The sequence below is a fragment of the Coregonus clupeaformis genome, unplaced genomic scaffold, assembly GCF_020615455.1.
Source record: "Coregonus clupeaformis isolate EN_2021a unplaced genomic scaffold, ASM2061545v1 scaf0808, whole genome shotgun sequence".
In the NCBI taxonomy this organism is placed as follows: domain Eukaryota; kingdom Metazoa; phylum Chordata; class Actinopteri; order Salmoniformes; family Salmonidae; genus Coregonus; species Coregonus clupeaformis.
This window is the reverse complement of record NW_025534263.1, coordinates 123,393-142,537: the sequence shown is the minus strand read 5'-3', so window position 1 is coordinate 142,537 and position 19,145 is coordinate 123,393. Positions and strand designations below refer to the sequence as shown.

Below are 19,145 nucleotides of genomic sequence, written 5' to 3'. Positions count from 1 at the left end.
ATATGTTAATCAGTGATATAGAGCAGTAAGAGACCGTATAAGAGGGTGTATGTGGGTGGAACGTACCCCAGTAGACCAGGAAGTTACTCAGGAATCAGATAAAAAGGTGAAAAGAAGAAGAAAGTGTCCCAACTATAACCAGCCAGGACATGTTTCTGTTCCACAAATCCATGTAAATGTTGTTATCTTCCTCTTTTGATATTTGATACGTCCTGTGTGCTGGGGATAACCCCCACCTACAACAGGGTCAAAAGCAGTCAGCTTCGGACAAAGACACAGGGCAGAGATACTCTCCTGAACCAGTGGATTTGTCTTGCGTACATTAAAGCACCGTAGCTATAGTCAGAAATAATTGTTGAAGATGTCTGAGGCCATCTATGCCAAGCCAGATATGACCAAGAAGGTCAAGTTTGACAGAGGTGAGATGGAGTTCCATGATCTCGCCATCACGGTTGACAAATCCGTTGTGTCCTCCTCCCAGAGTGCGAAGAGCCTTGGCGTGACCCTGGACAACACCCTGTCGTTCTCCGCTAACATCAAGGCGGTGACCCGATCCTGTAGGTTCATGCTCTACAATCATTTGGCTATTTGACTTTGAATTTTCAGACCCCTAGAAGTATAAAAAAAATATGTAAAAAATATTTCATAAAAAATGTGTTTTGGCCGTACTGCTATTAGCCTATACATTGAATAACAGATTCACTACATGGAACAACACATAGTCCCCACATGTAAAGTTTGTTCTGAAGTGTCTGAGAGATATCAGAAAGATCAGGAGAAATAGTGTTGATTCATTTTTTGTACAGTCTAAGACCTGTCTAAGCCGGTGGGAGGAGCTATAGGAGGACAGGCTCATTGTAATGGCTGGAATGCCATTAAAGGTGGTTTCCATATGTTTGATTCATTTGATACTATTCCATTCATTCCATTGCAGCCATTACAATGAGCCCAACCTCCTTTCACTCTTCCCACCAGCCTCCACTGGTGATGTTGTACTAAAAGACAGGGAGGAAATATGAACTTGTTGTCATAATACATGTGAAGGGTTTTAATTCTTCTTTCTATTCTCTTAAATCTGTCAAACTGAAACCATGGAGATATTGTCACAACTTCTGCTTTTGGTGAAATGCCCCTCTAAACCAAGTTGACCACCAGAGTTTCATTCTGAATAACTCTTCAGAGACAGCATAAATACCAAAAAAAAACGATGTGGTCATCGGTGGCCGGTCACACTGTGTGGTGACGTTTCCCCTAGGTACAGATCTAGGATCAGCTTTCCCACCCCCAATCTTAACCTTAACTATTTGTGGTGGAAATGCAAAACTGACCCAAGACAAAGAAAAATAGTGTCACTACAGTAAGTCACATAGACTCAAGACAGTGCAGGGAGAAGACACAGGTACAGAAGTACATTAGAGCTGAGGTTAGAAGTAGAAGTTACTGTATTTGACCACAAGTGTGTTAAGATGTCAGAGGGAGTCTATGAAAACTCAGATGGATTTGAAGACGACGAACCTAATGCAATGAAGAACACGGACATTGATGGCCAATTATATGGCAACGTAAGAGCCTTCAAGCCCAGTCCAAGAGATAGAGTTGTTGCTCAACATTCAGATAAGATTGCACACTCACACACACACACTGTGTGAGCGCCGACCCAACTTTGCTGTTTTGTGATTCTTTATTTTCACTAAATGTATCCACTATAGTTTCTTATGATAGACAATAACATTTGAACATCAGATCGGGAGTTAGTACCCTCAATTCCAGGGACTCATCTGCCCTGGGCTCTTTATGTAATTCCGACCCAACTTTCAGGGTATCCAAGAGGAAACGCCAGCGAAACAGAGGCAAAAGAGGGGGAGTCCTGGAGGGATTAAGGGGAAGGGAAAACCGGCCACCTCTTCCCTCCATTCAGTCACTTGATAATAAGATGGATGACGGGACTCAGGTAACTGCAATATTCTCTTCTTTTTTCTGAAACATGGCTTTCAGACAAGATACCCCTCATAAGGAGTTTTCAGCCGTTATCGTAACTGTTGTATACATTCAAGATAGACAGAGGTGAAGCTGAGGAGAGGATTGTGGATATCTACATAAGTGCAGACACCCTGAGAGACGGTGAGATCATCACCAAGACACACACACACAAGCACATAGACTCACGTAAACTTATATTTGATGTGTCCACAGAGCCTGATAGCTCAGGGAAGAGATGTTATTTAGGGAAGAGATCCTCCAGAGTTGCTGCAGTGTGTCTGGTGCTGCTGTGTGTTCTTCTACTGGCTGGGATCATAGGCCTGTCTGTCTACTGTGAGTTTCTGTCCAGAATCATGGCTTATCACCTAGTTGTAAGAAGTGCTGGTTACTAGGCCTATTTACCTGGTGTTTTAGCTAGTAACTATGTGTAGAGAATCAGCTATTAAAGACTACCAGAACCCACTCGATTCTCCAATTACATAGAATGAACTACAGGACAAAATACAAACCCTCCAACCCAAAAAGGCCTGTGGTCTTGATGGTATCCTAAATAAAATGATAAAATATACAGACAACAAATTCCAATTGGCTATACTTAAACTCTTTAACATCGTTTTCAGCTCTGGCATCTTTCCCAATATTTGGAGCCAAGGACTGATCACCCCAATCCGCAAAAGTGGAGACAAATTGACCCCAATAACTACCGTGGGATATGTGACAACAGCAACCTTGGGAAAATCCTCTCCATTATCATTAACAACAGACTCGTACATTTCCTCAGTGAAAACAATGTACTGAGTAAATGTCAAATTGGCTTTTTACCAAATTGCCGTACGACAGACCACAACACAGAGAATCCGTCCTACTCCTTACACTGTGGTCAGTGTTATTAGAGCAGTAGTATATTACCTTGGGGTGGTCAGTGTTATTAGAGCAGTAGTATATTACCTTGGGGTGGTCAGTGGGGTGCCGTCCACCCATTTCTAGGTACCCTCAGTAACAGAGTCAATCAGATAAATCCAGACATAACTGACTGATTCAATCCCATTGATAAATGTCTGTTTTGACAGAAAACAACATTGTTCATACAGTCTCCCCTTCTATTCTCTCTCTCAATATCTCTCTCTCTAACCACTTAACAACTCAGCAGTGAGAGAGAGAGAGAGATAATATATAATATTTATTGTTCATTTCACTTGTGTTTACTATCTGCTTCACTTGCTTTGGCAATGTTAACATATGTTTCCCATGAGAGATGCAATGCTACATAATGAATTATAAATATTAACATTGAAAAAATAAAAAACTTTATAAAGAAGAAAAAAGAAACCACAGAACAGAATGAACAAGGGGGATGAACAGGGTGTTACAAAAAACTATCTGGTCTAAAACTGTGTCCCAAATGGTACCCTATTTCCCTATGTAGTGCACTGTATAGAGATAAGAGTCTCCTTCTTATTGGTGGAAGAGCCTTGAAACATCCTGACACCTACAGCCTTCTTATTGGTGGATAGAGCCTTGAAACATCCAGCTGTTGGACACAGACAGAGAACAGAGAAGTACAGGGTTTTGACACATCAGACTAACTACTGCTCAGTCAGTTAGAAAGGTAATCATACAGTAAGTTAATACTATAAGGAAAAGTAAGTTAGAATCATAGATATTACAATAAGAGTTCAGACATACTGAATTAGTTGATTCATTGATTGATTGGGGTAATCATTGATATATTCGGTTAGTTAAGATGGCCAACTATGTCAACAAACAAGTTATTGAATTAAACAAGATGAATGAAGAAAGCCGGAACAGAGCAATGAGGAGCTTGAAGACTGAGACCCTTCGCTCAGGTATGAACTAAGAATTATCTATCGTGTAAGCACTCTCAAATTCATAGACAGAGCTATGTATGCTCAGTGTCAGCTTGTTTTACTCTGGAATTGTAAATAATGGAATTGTACAAACTTTATATTGCCTTAAAGCTACAGTACATTTTTTGGGCGACCCAACCAAATTCACATACATGTTATAGATCTTTCATCCCCATCCAAAGCAAGTCTAAGAAGTGGTAGATCTGTTCTATGTGTGCTATTTCTATGCTTCCCTTTATGAAGTTTCATTTTTGTGTCTTTTACTTTAGGTTTTGTACAGCAACTTCAAACAGCTGAATATACAATATTTATTTTACACAATGACTGCTTGTTTTTTCACATAACATATTAGAATTTTAGCAACCAGGAAATGGTGGAGCAATTTCTGCATAGAGCATCTTTAAATGGTTAAAACAATCATTTTGAGCTCATGGATGGGCAGTCCTTGCATACATAGCTCTGTCTATGAATTTGAGAGTGATGACTTTTCTCCACTCAGTGTGTATTTTGGGTCCTGATGGCGTTATTTATAAGTTACATACTTCAAGAATGAATGGGTAAATATCATACATTTCAAAATCCAAAAAATGTATGCAGCAATCGCAGATAGCCTCTTTAAATCATGAGACAGCTATATTGTGTAATTTTGGTAATGTCATCATACATTAGCTTCCTGTTTATCAGATTTGAGATGACCACACTCTTGAGCAAACTGGTGCTGCCAACCCACATTTGGGGTAAAACCAATGACACATTGGAAATGTTAGGTTATCAGAATTAGTTAAGGTTTTGTGGGATGATGTGTGTTCTGTTTTAATCTAAATCATTAGTGATGATGGTGTGTGTGTGTGTGTGTGTGTGTGTGTGTGTTCCTCTGCAGATGGAAAACCAAGACTCTACAGCCTGGCTGCCGTGTGTTTTGGAGTCCTGTGTGTTCTACAAGTCACTCTCAACATCTCCCTGAGGCTGGCTTTCTGTGAGTGAGTCTGAGTCCCAAATGAGACCCTATTAGCGCAGTACTTTTGACAGTGCACTATATAGGGAATAGGGTGCCATTTGGGACCCTATTCCATTTGGGACCTTATTCCATTTGGGACCCTGTTACGTGTGACGTATTTTCTTTCTCCCCATTTTTCCTTTGTAGTGTGTTTGTGTGTTCTGGGCATTACAGGTGTGCTGAGTTGCGGCTGACGATGGTGGGCATGGCTTCGGTCCGGAGTCCTGGCAGCTGTAGCTGATTGACGAGAGTATGCCTGTGTGCCATGTGAGCTCGAAGAAAAGAGGGGAGAGGACACTTGTTGTTTGGCTGTTTGGTGGTGTTAATTTATCTTTGTTTGTGTTCCAGCCTGTCCTCCTGATGTACTCCACCCTACCTGGGTCCTGGAGAAGGGAAAGTTAGATCTGCCCATGGGTGTACATTCCCACGTAGATAACCCATTGTTTTATAAACTAGGTTAGCCGGGCGGGTGTCACCCTTGTATTTTTTTGGTAAACAGTTTAAATTATGCAGTACAAAGAAATGTGCGCTCTGTTTACAATGGTCTATTCCTAGACTGTGCATGAGTTTCAGTAAAAATACTTTACAGTATTACTTAAGTAGTTTTTTTGGGTATCTGTACTTTACTGTTTATATTTTTTACAAATAACTTTTTCTTCACTACATTCCTAAAGAACATAATGTACTCGTTACATTTTGAATGCTTTGCAGGACAGGAAAATGGTCCAATTCACGCACTTATCAAGATAACTTCCATTCCTGGTCATCCCTACTGCCTCTGATCTGGCAGACTCACTAAACACAAATGTGTTGTTTGTAAATGATGTCTGAGTGTTGGAGTGTGCCCATGGCTATCCATAAATACATTTTATAAACAAGAAAATGGTGCCGTCTTGTTTGCTTAATATAAGATATTTGAAATTATTTATAATTTTGATACTTATATACAGTACCAGTCAAAAGTTTGGACACACCTACTAATTCCAGGGTCTTTCTCTATTTTTTACTATTTTCTACATTGTAGAATAATAGTGAAGACATCAAAACTATGAAATAACACATATAGAATCATGTAGTAACCAAAAAAGTGTTAAACAAATGAAAATATATTTGAGATTTGAGATTCTTCAAAGTAGCCATCCTTTGCCTTGATGACAGCTTTGCACTGTGCACCAAGTCAGAACCGTAGGATAAATAAAGGGGGCATATAAGCAGACAATGAAAGCTCTTACAATATTTGATGATGACATTTCTCTAAAACAGGCTATAGGCTACATGTGCACCACCAAGTCAGAACATTTGCCTAAGTTCTGAGAGGGAAAGGGACCAAATTATTAGGGTGAAGCACATGGGCTACAAACAGCTTACTACACAACATATACTTAGTATTACTTTTTTAGCTACGGTATACATATCTCCCTGGCATATTACATCATTTATGCAGCAGCATAGAATACATTTTTGGACTCACCTTGTTGTGCTGTGCTCACTTGAACAGGAAGGTGGCGTGGAGGTCCTTCTTGTGGGCAAATTTTGTCATCAGACTTTGTCATCAAAGTCTTGCATTCTCTGGAGTTATAATAATAATAATATGCCATTTAGCAGACGCTTTTATCCAAAGGGACTTACAGTCATGCGTGCATAAATTTTTTTTGTGTATGGGTGGTCCCGGGGATCGAACCCACTACCTTGGCGTTACAAGCGCCGTGCTCTACCAGCTGAGCTACAGAGGACCATTATGGTTATGTTGGTTTCCAGACAACTGGGAACTTTGAAAAAAACAAGGTCGAATCATGACGTCAGTGATCTTCAGGTCGGAGCTCTAGAAAGAGGCCAGACTTCCCGACTTGGAATTCTGAGTTGGATGACAATTCAAAATGTATTTTTCCAGTCGGAGCTAGTTTATTTCAGTTCCCAGTTCTCTTGAACTCACTGAAGTCTGAGATTTCCCAGTTCCGAGTTTCCAGTTGTTTTGAACGCGGAAGAAGTCATGCTGGATTTACAGCATGGCCAATGTATTCAACCCTTTCTTGCCCATGGTGTTGCATGGGAATGTTTATCCTTTTAAGCTTGGAAAAAAGAGACCCTTAACCCCAGACTTGGACCACATACCCTCTCCACTGAATAGCAGGCTAGTATTGCTTTGCAACGCTTGCAGTTAGCCACTGATTCCTTCCAAACCACTCATTGTTGAATTTGCGATTTCCAACTTGTTGTGTAATGTTTATGTCCAATGGCCGATGAGCACCGATACGTTTTCTCTGTAATTTCTCTTCATATGACAAGGATTGAAAAGGATTTGCCAGTAGATTGTCGACTTGATTGATGATGACTGCTTGTCTAGCTTGCTAGCTAAGGTTTTGAAAGTATGATGTTGACATGATCAGTCCAATCAATGCTATGGTAGATTTAACATGATTTGACTTTATTTTATCTGTGGCCAATGACCTTGAGCCTTCTTGGATGGGCACTTCTAATGTAAATCTATGGCAGCACCCAAGGGGCTTTAATTTTTTAGCTCCCCTTGTAGATTTTGCGGTGACGTAGTGTCCCCATGAGTGACAGAACACTGAGCCAATCACAGCGCAACTAGAGAACATTACCAACCCCTATGCGCTGTGTGTTTTCCTCTGGCTGTCCCACCACCACAGAAAGCACTAAGCTAGGCTGAAACACCTGCATGTTGGAGCTGCCTTAGTCAATAAAGCAAAAAAGAGACCATGTTTGTATGCGGCTTCATTAAGTCAAAGAGTATTTTTTTTTTTACATTGTTTGCAAACTGATATGTGACACGTATTAATGCCAAAATAACATACTAAACAGGTGGGGCTTTAAACAGGTGGGGCTTTACCCAGCCTGCCCTGAATGATGGGTCGCCACTGAACGCAGGTAGTCTAGACTCTAGCTAACCACCATATAGCCTACTAAAATATCCACACAAGCCACTAGCCAGCCAGCCATATATCATGAGATAGAATATTATAAATATGGTCCTGCTTTAAATGACGTGCAGCTTATTAAGCCTTTATAAAGCCTTCATAAACACTACATAAATGTGTGACAAATCATCTAGAACCATACATCCTGCTCTATAAAGGGTTCGTAAATGTGGCATGACCATGTGACATAACCACCAATGTCAAAAGTGACCTAACCCTAAAATATGACACAAACCTGTGCTTTATAAAGTGTGTTATAAGCATTGTTTAATAAAGGCTTTATAAATCATATTTAATTGAGGCTTCACAAAGCATGTACATTTTATATATTGTTTTACTCTAAAACATATCTAGGATGGCCCAACTTCTTTCCCTCTTGTGTGCATAGTCAATATTGGACCTGACCTCAACTTCCCCCAAAATGCTCTGCTGCAGAATGACACACTCTCTAAAGTGCAGTCATGCACCCAAAATTCAGTTTCCTCTGTTTTGTTTTTCCAGGTTTCAGATTTCTCCAAAATTGTTTCTGATTTTCCCCCCAGTTTTCACACTTATTTAATAGAAAAACAAGAACATTTGATTTTCTGTGTTAACAATTATGCTTAAACAACGTCAGGGGACGACTTTTGAGTTCTGGGAAAAATCGAAGAAACTTAGATCTTTGACTTTTGTTTGCCTGCATGGTTCAGTGTTGCTAGTCTCAAAGCAAGCATAGAAGGTATACTACATGACCAATTGTATGTGGACACCTGCTCGTCGAACATCTCATTCCAAAATCATGGGCATTAATATGGAGTTGGTCCCCCTTTGCTGCTAGAACAGCCTCCACTCTTCTGGGAAGACTTTCCACTAGATGTTGGAACATTGCTGCGGGGACTTGCTTCCATTCAGCCACAAGAGCATTAGTGAGGTGAGGCACTGATGTTAGGCGATTAGGCCTGGCTCGCAGTCGGCGTTCCAATTCATCCCAAAGGTTTTCAATTGGGTTGAGGTCAAGGCTCTGTGCAGGCCAGTCAAGTTCTTCCACACCGATCTCGACAAACCATTTCTGTATGGACCTCGCTTTGTGCACAGGGGCAATGTTATGCTAAAACAGCAAAAGGCCTTCCCCAAACTTTTGCCACAAAGTTGGAAGCACAGAATCATGAAGATTTCCCTTCACTGGAACTAAGGGGCCTAGCCCGAACCATAAAAACCGTCCCAGACCATTATTCCTCCTCCACCTAACTTTACAGTTGGCACTATGCATTCGGGCAGTTAGCGTTCTCCTGTTATCCGCCAAACCCAGATTCGTCCGTCGGACTGCTAGATGGTGAAGCGTGATTCATCACTCCAGAGAACACGTTTCCACTGCTCCAGAGTCCAATGACGGCGAGCTTTACACCAATCTAGCCGACGCTTGGCTTTGCACATGGTGATCTTAGGCTTCTGTGCGGCTGCTCGGCTATGGAAACCCATTTCATGAAGATCCCAACGAACAGTTATTGTACTGATGTTGCTTCCAAAGGCAGTTTGGAACTCGGCAGACGATTTTTACACGCTTCAGCACTTGGCGGATCCGTTCTGTGAGCTTGTGTGGCCTACCACTTCACAGCTGAGCTGTTGTTGCTCCTATACATTTTCACTTCACAATAACAGCTCTCACAGTTGACCGGGTCAGCTCTAGCAGGGCAGAAATTTGACATAATCCACTCATTTGAAGGGGTGTCCACATACTTTTGTATATATAGTGTAACTAGCTTGTCTGGTATGCTCGCGTCACTGGACAGATCACTGCTGGGTTTCCCTTTGTAATAGTTTTCAAGCCCTGCCACAACGAGTGTCAGAACCTGTGTAGTAGGATTCGATTTTGGTCCTGTATTGAAGCTTTGCCTGTTTGATGGTTCATCGGAGGAGGTAGCGGGATTTCTTATAAGGGTCTGGATTAGTGTCCCGCTCCTTGAAAGTGGCAGCTCTAGCCTTTAGCTCACTGCCGATGTTCCCTGTAATCCATGGCTTCTGGTTGGGATATGTACGTATGGTCACTGTGGGGAAGATGTTGTCGATGCACTCATTAATGAAGCCGGTGACTGATAAGGTAAATTCTTCAATGCCATTGGATGAATCCCAGAACATATTCCAGTCCGTTGTAGAGAAACAGTCCTGTAGCTTAACATTCACTTCATTGCACCACTTCTGTATTGAGCGCGTCATTGTTACTTCCTGTTTTAGTTTTTGCTTGTAGGCAAGAATCAGGAGGATAGAATTATGGTCAGATTTGCCAAATGGAGGGCAAGGGAGAGCTTTGTATGTGTCTCTGTGTGTGGAGTAAAGGTTATTTAGAGTTTTTTCACTTCCAGTTGCACAGGTGACGTGCTGGTAGAAATGAGGTAAAACAGATTTCAGTTTTTCCGCCGCCACCGTTCTGTCCAACCGGTGTATAGAAAAAACAGCTAGATTCATATTTACCTTGTCCTTGTTCAGTCACGACTCGGGGCATACTTCTATTTCACTGTACAGCCTTACCTATGGATTGTGGATCAATGAAAGGGGGTGTCAGTCTACTCAGTTACACACACGGAACACAACTGTGAAGAGTTTACACAACTATTAGGATTGTGGGTTAGTTAGATCGCAAACATGTCTAAACTACAGTTGTTGAGTGAAAACAGAAAGAAGACAAAGGACAAAGAGATCTGTCAGAAGATGGGAACAACAAGCAGGATCATGTGGATCAACACTGTTAGGAAATCAAAGCATCTCTGAATCATCCATGCTGTGGGTTTCAGAAAAATAGAAGCATGATTTACTTTTTTTAAATGTTCACTGTAGGAGGAAATGGACTTGTGGAAGTGACTCAATTCTGTGGAAGAGCCACAACTAATGTTTACTCATAGTGACGCAAGAAAACACACCGATTTCCTTTCCTCACCAAGTTAAAGTGTGCAGAGGGGGGTCTTCATAAGGTGAACATGTAAAGGTTGTGATGTTGCAGTTTCTGTGTATGTGTGTATAATTTTATTTCCACTTCAGAGCAAGATGCCCCTTGACACTGATCCTAGCTTGAAAATTACAAAGGTTAAGACAACAGCGTCACAATAATGCAGGTTTGCTAAACACAGAAGCACAACATCGCAAGACTTCCTTGAACACTTGCGAAACAGACCAAACAGACAAGGCCGGCGTTTGTGGAAGTCAATGAGAGATGTGAAAAATTCTTCCTTAGTTGTTAATTTTCTCAAAATCTAAAGGCACAACCTACATTCAAGCCAAGGTCTTAAATAGTTCTACATGTTATTACTCCAACCTCATAAATTTGACAAAAACAACTTTATTTGGCCTGTACATGCGCACATCGGCGCAAGATGACCGTTAGACCCAATTACCTGTTTTTGTGCATGAGCTTCTCTAGCCAATGTCGCCATGACATCGCCTACAAATGTGATCAGGGATTTCTATTGGAGTAGCAGTTTTAGCATCTCTTCATACTGCACTGTCTTCGCAACCGCTCTGAATCAAGCATTGTAGCAATGCTGCCTAAGCAGAAGGGAAGCGGTCCGAGCAATTTTGACAAAAACAATGGATATATTTTTGTTGTGCAAAATTGGTAGAATCTTAATTCGAATGATTCACAGCTGTAATTGCAGCAAAAGGTGCTTCCACCAAGTATTAACTCAGGGGGGTGGAGACTTATCCAATTATGATATTTCAGTTTTCTTTGTTCTATAACTTTGTTTCACTTTGAAAATGTGGAGTACGTTGTGTAGATCTGTAGAAAATAAATCAAATTAAACCCTTTTAAGATGTCATTTTAAGGCAGCAAAATGTGATAAAAGATCAAGGGGGTGTAGACTTTCTATAAGCACTGTACTGTAGCACAGTAGGTCTATAAAAACCAGCCACGACATCGGCGTCTCGCTTCCAGACAAGCTAAACACCTTCTTCGCCCGCTTTGAGGATAACACAGTGCCACTGACGAGGCCCACTAACAAGGACTGTGGCCTCTCCTTCTCCGTGTCCGACGTGATTAAGAAATTTAAGCTGTTAACCCCCACAAGGCTGCCGGCCCAGACGGCATCCCTAGCCGCGTCCTCAGAGCATGTGCAGACCAGCTGCCTGGTGTGTTTACGGACATATTCAATCTCTCCCTTTCCCAGTCTGCTGTTCCCACATGCTTCAAGATGGCCACCATTGTTCCTGTACCCGAGAAAGCAAAGGTAACTGAACTAAATGACTATCACCCTGTAGCACTCACCTCTGTCATCATGAAGTGCTTTGAGAGACTAGTCAAGGATCATATCACCTCTACCTTACCTGTCACCCGAGACCCACTCCAATTTGCTTACCGCCCCAATAGATCCACAGACGATGCAATCGCCATCATATTGCACACTGCCCTATCCCATCTGGACAAGAGGAATGCCTATGTAAGAATGCTGTTCATTGACTATAGCTCAGCATTCAACACCATAGTACCCTCCAAGCTCATCATTAAGCTCGAGGCCCTGGGTCTGAACCCTGCCCTGTGCAACTGGGTCCTGGACTTCCTGACGGGCCGCCCCCAGGTGGTGAAGGTAGGAAACAACATCTCCACTTCGCTGATCCTCAACACTGGGGCCCCACAAGGGTGTGTGCTCAGCCCCCTCCTGTACTCCCTGTTCACCCATGACTGCGTGGCCAAGCACGCCTCCAACTCAATCATCAAGTTTGCAGACGACACAACAGTAGTAGGCTTGATTACCAACAATGACGAGACCGCCTACAGGGAGGAGGTGAGGTCTCTGGGAGTGTGGTGCCAGGAAAATAACCTCTCACTCAACATTAACAAAACAAAGGAGATGATCGTGGACTTCAGGAAACAGCAGAGGGTGCACCCCCCTATCCTCATCGACGGGACCGCAGTGGAGAGGGTGGAAAGCTTCAAGTTCCTTGGCGTACACATCACTGACAAACTTAAATGGTCCACCCACGCAGACAGTGTGGTGAAGAAGGAGAAACAGAGCCTCTTCAACCTCAGGAGGCTGAAGAAATTCGGCTTAGCACCTAAAACCCTAACAAACTTTTACAGATGCAAAATTGAGAGCATCCTGTCAGGCTGTATCACCGCCTGGTACGGCAACTGCACCGCCCACAACCGCAGGGCTGTCTAGAGGGTGGTGCGGTCTGCCGAACGCATTACCGGGGGAAAACTACCCGCCCTCCAAGACACATACAGCACCCGATGTCACAGGAAGGCCAAAAAGATCATCAAGGACATCAAATCAAATCAAATCAAATCATTTATTGGTCACATGCGCCGAATACAACAAGTGCAGACATTACAGTGAAATGCTTACTTACAGCCCTTAACCAACAGTGCGTTTATTTTAAACAAAAAAAGTAAGAATAAAACAACAACAAAAAAAAAGTGTTGAGAAAAACAAAGAGCAGAAGTAAAATAAAGTGACAGTAGGGAGGCTATATATACAGGGGGGGTAACGGTGCAGAGTCAATGTGCGGGGGCACCGGCTAGTTGAGGTAGTTGAGGTAATATGTACATGTGGGTAGAGTTAAAGTGACTATGCATAAATACTTAACAGAGTAGCAGCAGCGTAAAAAGGATGGGGTGGGGGGCAGTGCAAATAGTCCGGGTAGCCATGATTAGCTGTTCAGGAGTCTTATGGCTTGTGGGTAGAAGCTGTTGAGAAGTCTTTTGGACCTAGACTTGGCACTCCGGTACCGCTTGCCGTGCGGTAGCAGAGAGAACAGTCTATGACTAGGGTGGCTGGAGTCTTTGACAATTTTGAGGGCCTTCCTCTGACACCGCCTGGTATAGAGGTCTTGGATGGCAGGGAGCTTTGCCCCAGTGATGTACTGGGCCGTACGCACTACCCTCTGTAGTGCCTTGCGGTCAGAGGCCAAGCAGTTGCCATACCAGGCGGTGATGCAACCAGTCAGGATGCTCTCGATGGTGCAGCTGTAGAATTTTTTTGAGGATCTGAGGACCCATGCCAAATCTTTTTAGTCTCCTGAGGGGGAATAGGCTTTGTCGTGCCCTCTTCACGACTGTCTTGGTGTGCTTGGACCATGATAGTTCGTTGGTGATGTGGACACCAAGGAACTTGAAGCTCTCAACCTGTTCCACTACAGCCCCGTCGATGAGAATGGGGGCGTGCTCAGTCCTCTTTTTTTTTCCTGTAGTCCACAATCATCTCCTTTGTCTTGGTCACGTTGAGGGAGAGGTTGTTGTCCTGGCACCACACGGCCAGATCTCTGACCTCCTCCCTATAGGCTGTCTCATCGTTGTCGGTGATCAGGCCTACCACTGTTGTGTCGTCGGCAAACTTAATGATGGTGTTGGAGTCGTGCCTGGCCATGCAGTCATGGGTGAACAGAGAGTACAGGAGGGGGACTGAGCACGCACCCTGAGGGGCCCCGTGTTGAGGATCAGTGTGGCAGATGTGTTGTTACCTACCCTTACCACCTGGGGGCGGCCCGTCAGGAAGTCCAGGATCCAGTTGCAGAGGGAGGTGTTTAGTCCCAGGATCCTTAGCTTAGTGATGAGCTTAGAGGGCACTATGGTGTTGAATGCTGAGCTGTAGTCAATGAATAGCATTCTCACGTAGGTGTTCCTCTTGTCCAGGTGGGAAAGGGCAGTGTGGAGTGCGATAGAGATTGCATCATCTGTGGATCTGTTGGGGCGGTATGCAAATTGGAGTGGGTCTAGGGTTTCTGGGATTATGCTGTTGATGTGAGCCATGACCAGTCTTTCAAAGCACTTCATGGCTACAGACGTCAGTGCCACGGGTCGGTAGTCATTTAGGCAGGTTATCTTAGAGTTCTTGGGCACGGGGACTATGGTGGTCTGCTTGAAACATGTTGGTATTACAGACTCGGTCAGGGACATGTTGAAAATGTCAGTGAAGACACTTGCCAGTTGGTCAGCACATGCTCGGAGTACACGCCCTGGTAATCCGTCTGGCCCAGCGGCCTTGTGAATGTTGACTTGCTTAAAAGTCTTACTCACATCGGCTACGGAGAGCGTGATCACATAGTCGTCCGGAACAGCTGGTGCTCTCATGCATGCTTCAGTGTTGCTTGCCTCGAGCGAGCATAGAAGTGGTTTAGCTCGTCTGGTAGGCTTGTGTCACTGGGCAGCTCGCGGCTGTGCTTCCCTTTGTAGTCTGTAATAGTTTTCAAGCCCTGCCACATCCGACGAGCGTCAGAGCCAGTGTAGTATGATTCAATCTTAGACCTGTATTGACTCTTTGCCTGTTTGATGGTTCGTCGGAGGTCATAGCGGGATTTCTTATAAGCTTCCGGGTTAGAGTCCCGTTCCTTGAAAGCGGCAGCTCTACCCTTTAGCTCAGTGCGGATGTTGCCTGTAATCCATGGCTTCTGGTTGGGGTATGTACGTACGGTCACTGTGGGGACGACATCATCGATGCACTTATTGATGAAGCCAGTGACTGATGTGGTGTACTCCTCAATGCTGTCTGAAGAATCCCGGAACATGTTCCAGTCTGTGCTAGCAAAACAGTCCTGTAGCTTGGCATCTGCGTCATCTGACCACTTTTTTTATTAACCGAATCACTGGTGCTTCCTGCTTCAGTTTTTGCTTATAAGCAGGAATCAGGAGGATAGAGTTATGGTCAGATTTGCCAAATGGAGGGCGAGGGAGAGCTTTGTATGCGTCTCTGTGTGTGGAGTAAAGGTGGTCTAGAGTTTTTTTCCCTCTGGTTGCACATTTGACATGCTGGTAGAAATTAGGTAGAACGGATTTAAGTTTCCCTGCATTAAAGTCCCCGGCCACTAGGAGCGCTGCATCTGGATGAGCGTTTTCCTGTTGATTAATGGCCTTGTACAACTCATTCAGTGCAATCTTAATGCCAGCATTGGTTTGTGGTGGTAAATAGACAGCTATGAAAAATATAGCTGAAAACTCTCTTGGTAAATAGTGTGGTCTACAGCTTATCATAAGATACTCTACCTCAGGCGAGCAAAACCTCGAGACTTCCTTAGTATTTGATTTTGTACACCAGCTGTTGTTTACAAATATACAGAGACCGCCACCCTTTGTCTTACCGGAGCCAGCCGTTCTGTCCTGCCGATGTAGCGTGTAGCCTGCTAGCTGAATGGTATCATTGTTGTCGTTCAGCCACGACTCCGTGAAACATAAGATATTACAGTTTTTAATGTCCCGTTGGTAGGATAACCGTAATCTTAAATCGTCAATTTTATTCTCAAAAGATTGAACGTTGGCTAATAGTATTGATGGGAGAGGCAGTTTACTCGCTTCGCCGTCGGATCCTTACAAGGCACCCCGACCTACGTCCACGATATCTCCGTCTCTTCCTCAGGCGAATGACGGGGATCTGGGCCTTGCCGGGTGTCTGTAGAATATCCTTCGCGTCCGACTCGTTGAAGAAAAAGTCTTCGTCCAATGCGAGGTGAGTAATCGCTGTCCTGATATCCAGAAGCTCTTTTTGGTTATAAGAGACGATGGCATAAACATTATGTACAAAATAAATTACAAATAACGCGGAAAAACACACATAATAGTACAATTGGTTAGAGGGCTGTAAAACGGCAGCCATCTTCTCCGGCGCTGTTTATGTCAACCACCCGAGCCACTGCCTGTTCACCCCGCTATCATCCAGAAGGCGAGGTCAGTACAGGTGCATCAAAGCTGGGACCGAGAGAATGAAAAACAGCTTCTATCTCAAGGACATCAGACTACCTCTTTAAGGAATACCTGGAATAGTATAAAGTAATCCTTCTTCCCCCACCCCTCATTAGAATAAAATATTTTAAAATATATTATAAAAAAGGAGGTTGTCCCACTGGCTATCATAAGTTGAATGCACCAATTTGTAAGACGCTCTGGATAAGAGCGTCTGCTAAATGATGTAAATGTAAATGTTAAATAGCCATCGCTAGCACATTAGAGGCTGCTGCTGCCTACTGAAATCACTGGCCACTTTAAGAAATGGAACACTAGTCACTTTAATAATGTTTACATATCTTGCACTACTCATCTCATATGTATATACTGTATTCTATTCTATAATATTCTACATTATCTTAGTCTGTCATTGCTTGTCCATATATGTATATATTCTTAAATCCCATTCCTTACTAGTTTTGTGTGTTTTAGGTATATGTTGTGAAATTGTTAGATATTACTTATTAGATATTACTGCACTGTCGGAGCTAGAAGCACAAGCATTTCACTACACCCACTTTAACATCTGCTAAACACGTTTATGTGACGAATACAAATTGATTTGATTTGATTTGATTTAATATGTTACAACAAAAACACCTCCTCAGTCATTTCTTATCTGAAGAACTCAACAGCACTGTAGGCAGGATATATGTTTTGATTGAAATAAAATAGGCCTACAAGAAAGGCTAATAGTTATGTTAACACCATCTGGGTTGATTACCTCACAAAACAGTAATTCAAGAAGATCTAAATGCATATTCCCATGAAAATGATTGAGATGATTGGAATTGAGTTTGGACATTTCACCAGTAAACGTGAAGAATTATCATTCAAGATTGACAGTGATATTTACCTATTTTGAAATTAGGTATGCCTAACTTGGTGTTTTGAGGTTATTAAAACATACGTTTTTCTTGAGACAAACTTTGAGAAATGATGATATCATTCTTTTTTTTTTGCGCTCCATCACCTAAACAAATATCACTACACCACTAGTTACAGTGGCTCCTAAAGACATGATTGACATCAGGAAAAGAGGGTAGACTATCAGCTAATCATTGATTTTGATGATTGATGTTAATCTGCTAGTTAGCTAGCATTTTATTATTTACTGATTGTGATTAGTCTTCAATGCTCTTAAATAATAACTTCATAATATAACCTAATGTTCATAATCTTCTAACTCATGATATATGGCTGGCTTGTGGCTTGTGTGGATATTTGAGTGGCTATATAGTGGTTAGCTAGAGTCTAGACTACCTGTGTTCTTAATTTGTAAAATTGGGATTTTGCCGCAACAAAAAGTGAGCATGAGAGGGGGTGACCCAGGGAGAGAGGGGAGCTCCCCCTCCTGGTCAATACATTTTAGTTTTAAAGTTAATTTCCTGAAATGTTACACATTTTGCCATAAGGAGTAGAGAAAATGTTGCTGTGTAAAGCAAGCTTTCTGCTATTCTAACCATTTTGCCATGGACTAGAGAGATATTTTTGCATTTTTAAAGCACATTTCCTGCAATTCTACACATTTTGTCAAGACTTATGACATGTTAATGATATATGAGTGAGAGTGACAAAATAAGTAAATGGGGACCCTCTGGAGGCCAGGGCCCCTGGGCACATATCCTATGTGACCGGTTGGTATTCGGCCAAGATTACGAAGAGTTTAGATATCTGGCTAGACTATTTGACAATCTAAAAATTGTTAGCTGACAAGGAGTGACTGACAAGGAGGGACTGACATAACAAGAGAAACACTGCTGATGCACAACCAAATTTCCAAATTGCACATTGTGTATTCCCATTGTGTATTCACATTGTGTATTCTCTACTGAGTTGAGAACTCGACTGAGTGGTTGCTTTCTCCGATCTGTATTCAAAACAGTTTTAAAGAGTTGTCATGTTTTGGGATCTGTATTCAAAAAGTTGTAGTGACCTCCAAAGAAACTATTTCTTCCCCCGGAAAAATAGTTACTTTCCACAAAGTATAAGTAAATCTAAAGATACAGTGGGGGGAAAAAGTATTTAGTCAGCCACCAGTTGTGCAAGTTCTCCCACTTAAAAAGAAGAGAGAGGCCTGTAATTTTCATCATAGGTACACGTCAACTATGACAGACAAATTGAGAGAAAAAAATTCCAGCAAATCACATTGTAGGATTTTTAATGAATTTATTTGCAAATTATGGTGGAAAATAAGTATTTGGTCACCTACAAACAAGCAAGATTTCTGGCTCTCACAGACCTGTAACTTCTTCTTTAAGAGGCTCCTCTGTCCTCCACTCGTTACCTGTATTAATGACACCTGTTTGAAGTTGTTATCAGTATAAAAGACACCTGTCCAGAACCTCAAATAGTCACACTCCAAACTCCACTATGGCCAAGACCAAAGAGCTGTCAAAGGACACCAGAAACAAAATTGTAGACCTGCACCAGGCTGGGAAGACTGAATCTGCAATAGGTAAGCAGCTTGGTTTGAAGAAATCAACTGTGGGAGCAATTATTAGGAAATGGAAGACATACAAGACCACTGATAATCTCCCTCAATCTGGGGCTCCACGCAAGATCTCACCCCGTGGGGTCAAAATGATCACAAGAACGGTGAGCAAAAATCCCAGAACCACACGGGGGGGACCTAGTGAATGACCTGCAGAGAGCTGGGACCAAAGTAACAAAGCCTA

At 42.6% G+C, this 19,145-nt stretch overlaps 1 protein-coding gene across 1 annotated transcript in view; it reads left to right on the top strand.

The window, feature by feature from the left end:
* Window positions 1-361: 361 nt before the first annotated feature.
* LOC121559497 (CD209 antigen-like protein A) overlaps window positions 362-19,145 on the top strand; it is a gene marked incomplete at its 3' end in the record, with an annotated part of 51,275 nt that continues 32,491 nt past the window's right edge. Inside the window, exon 1 of the mRNA XM_045216812.1 lies at window positions 362-419. Within this exon, the coding sequence (XP_045072747.1) occupies window positions 362-419 (58 nt within the window). The remainder of the gene's footprint in view (window positions 420-19,145) is intronic.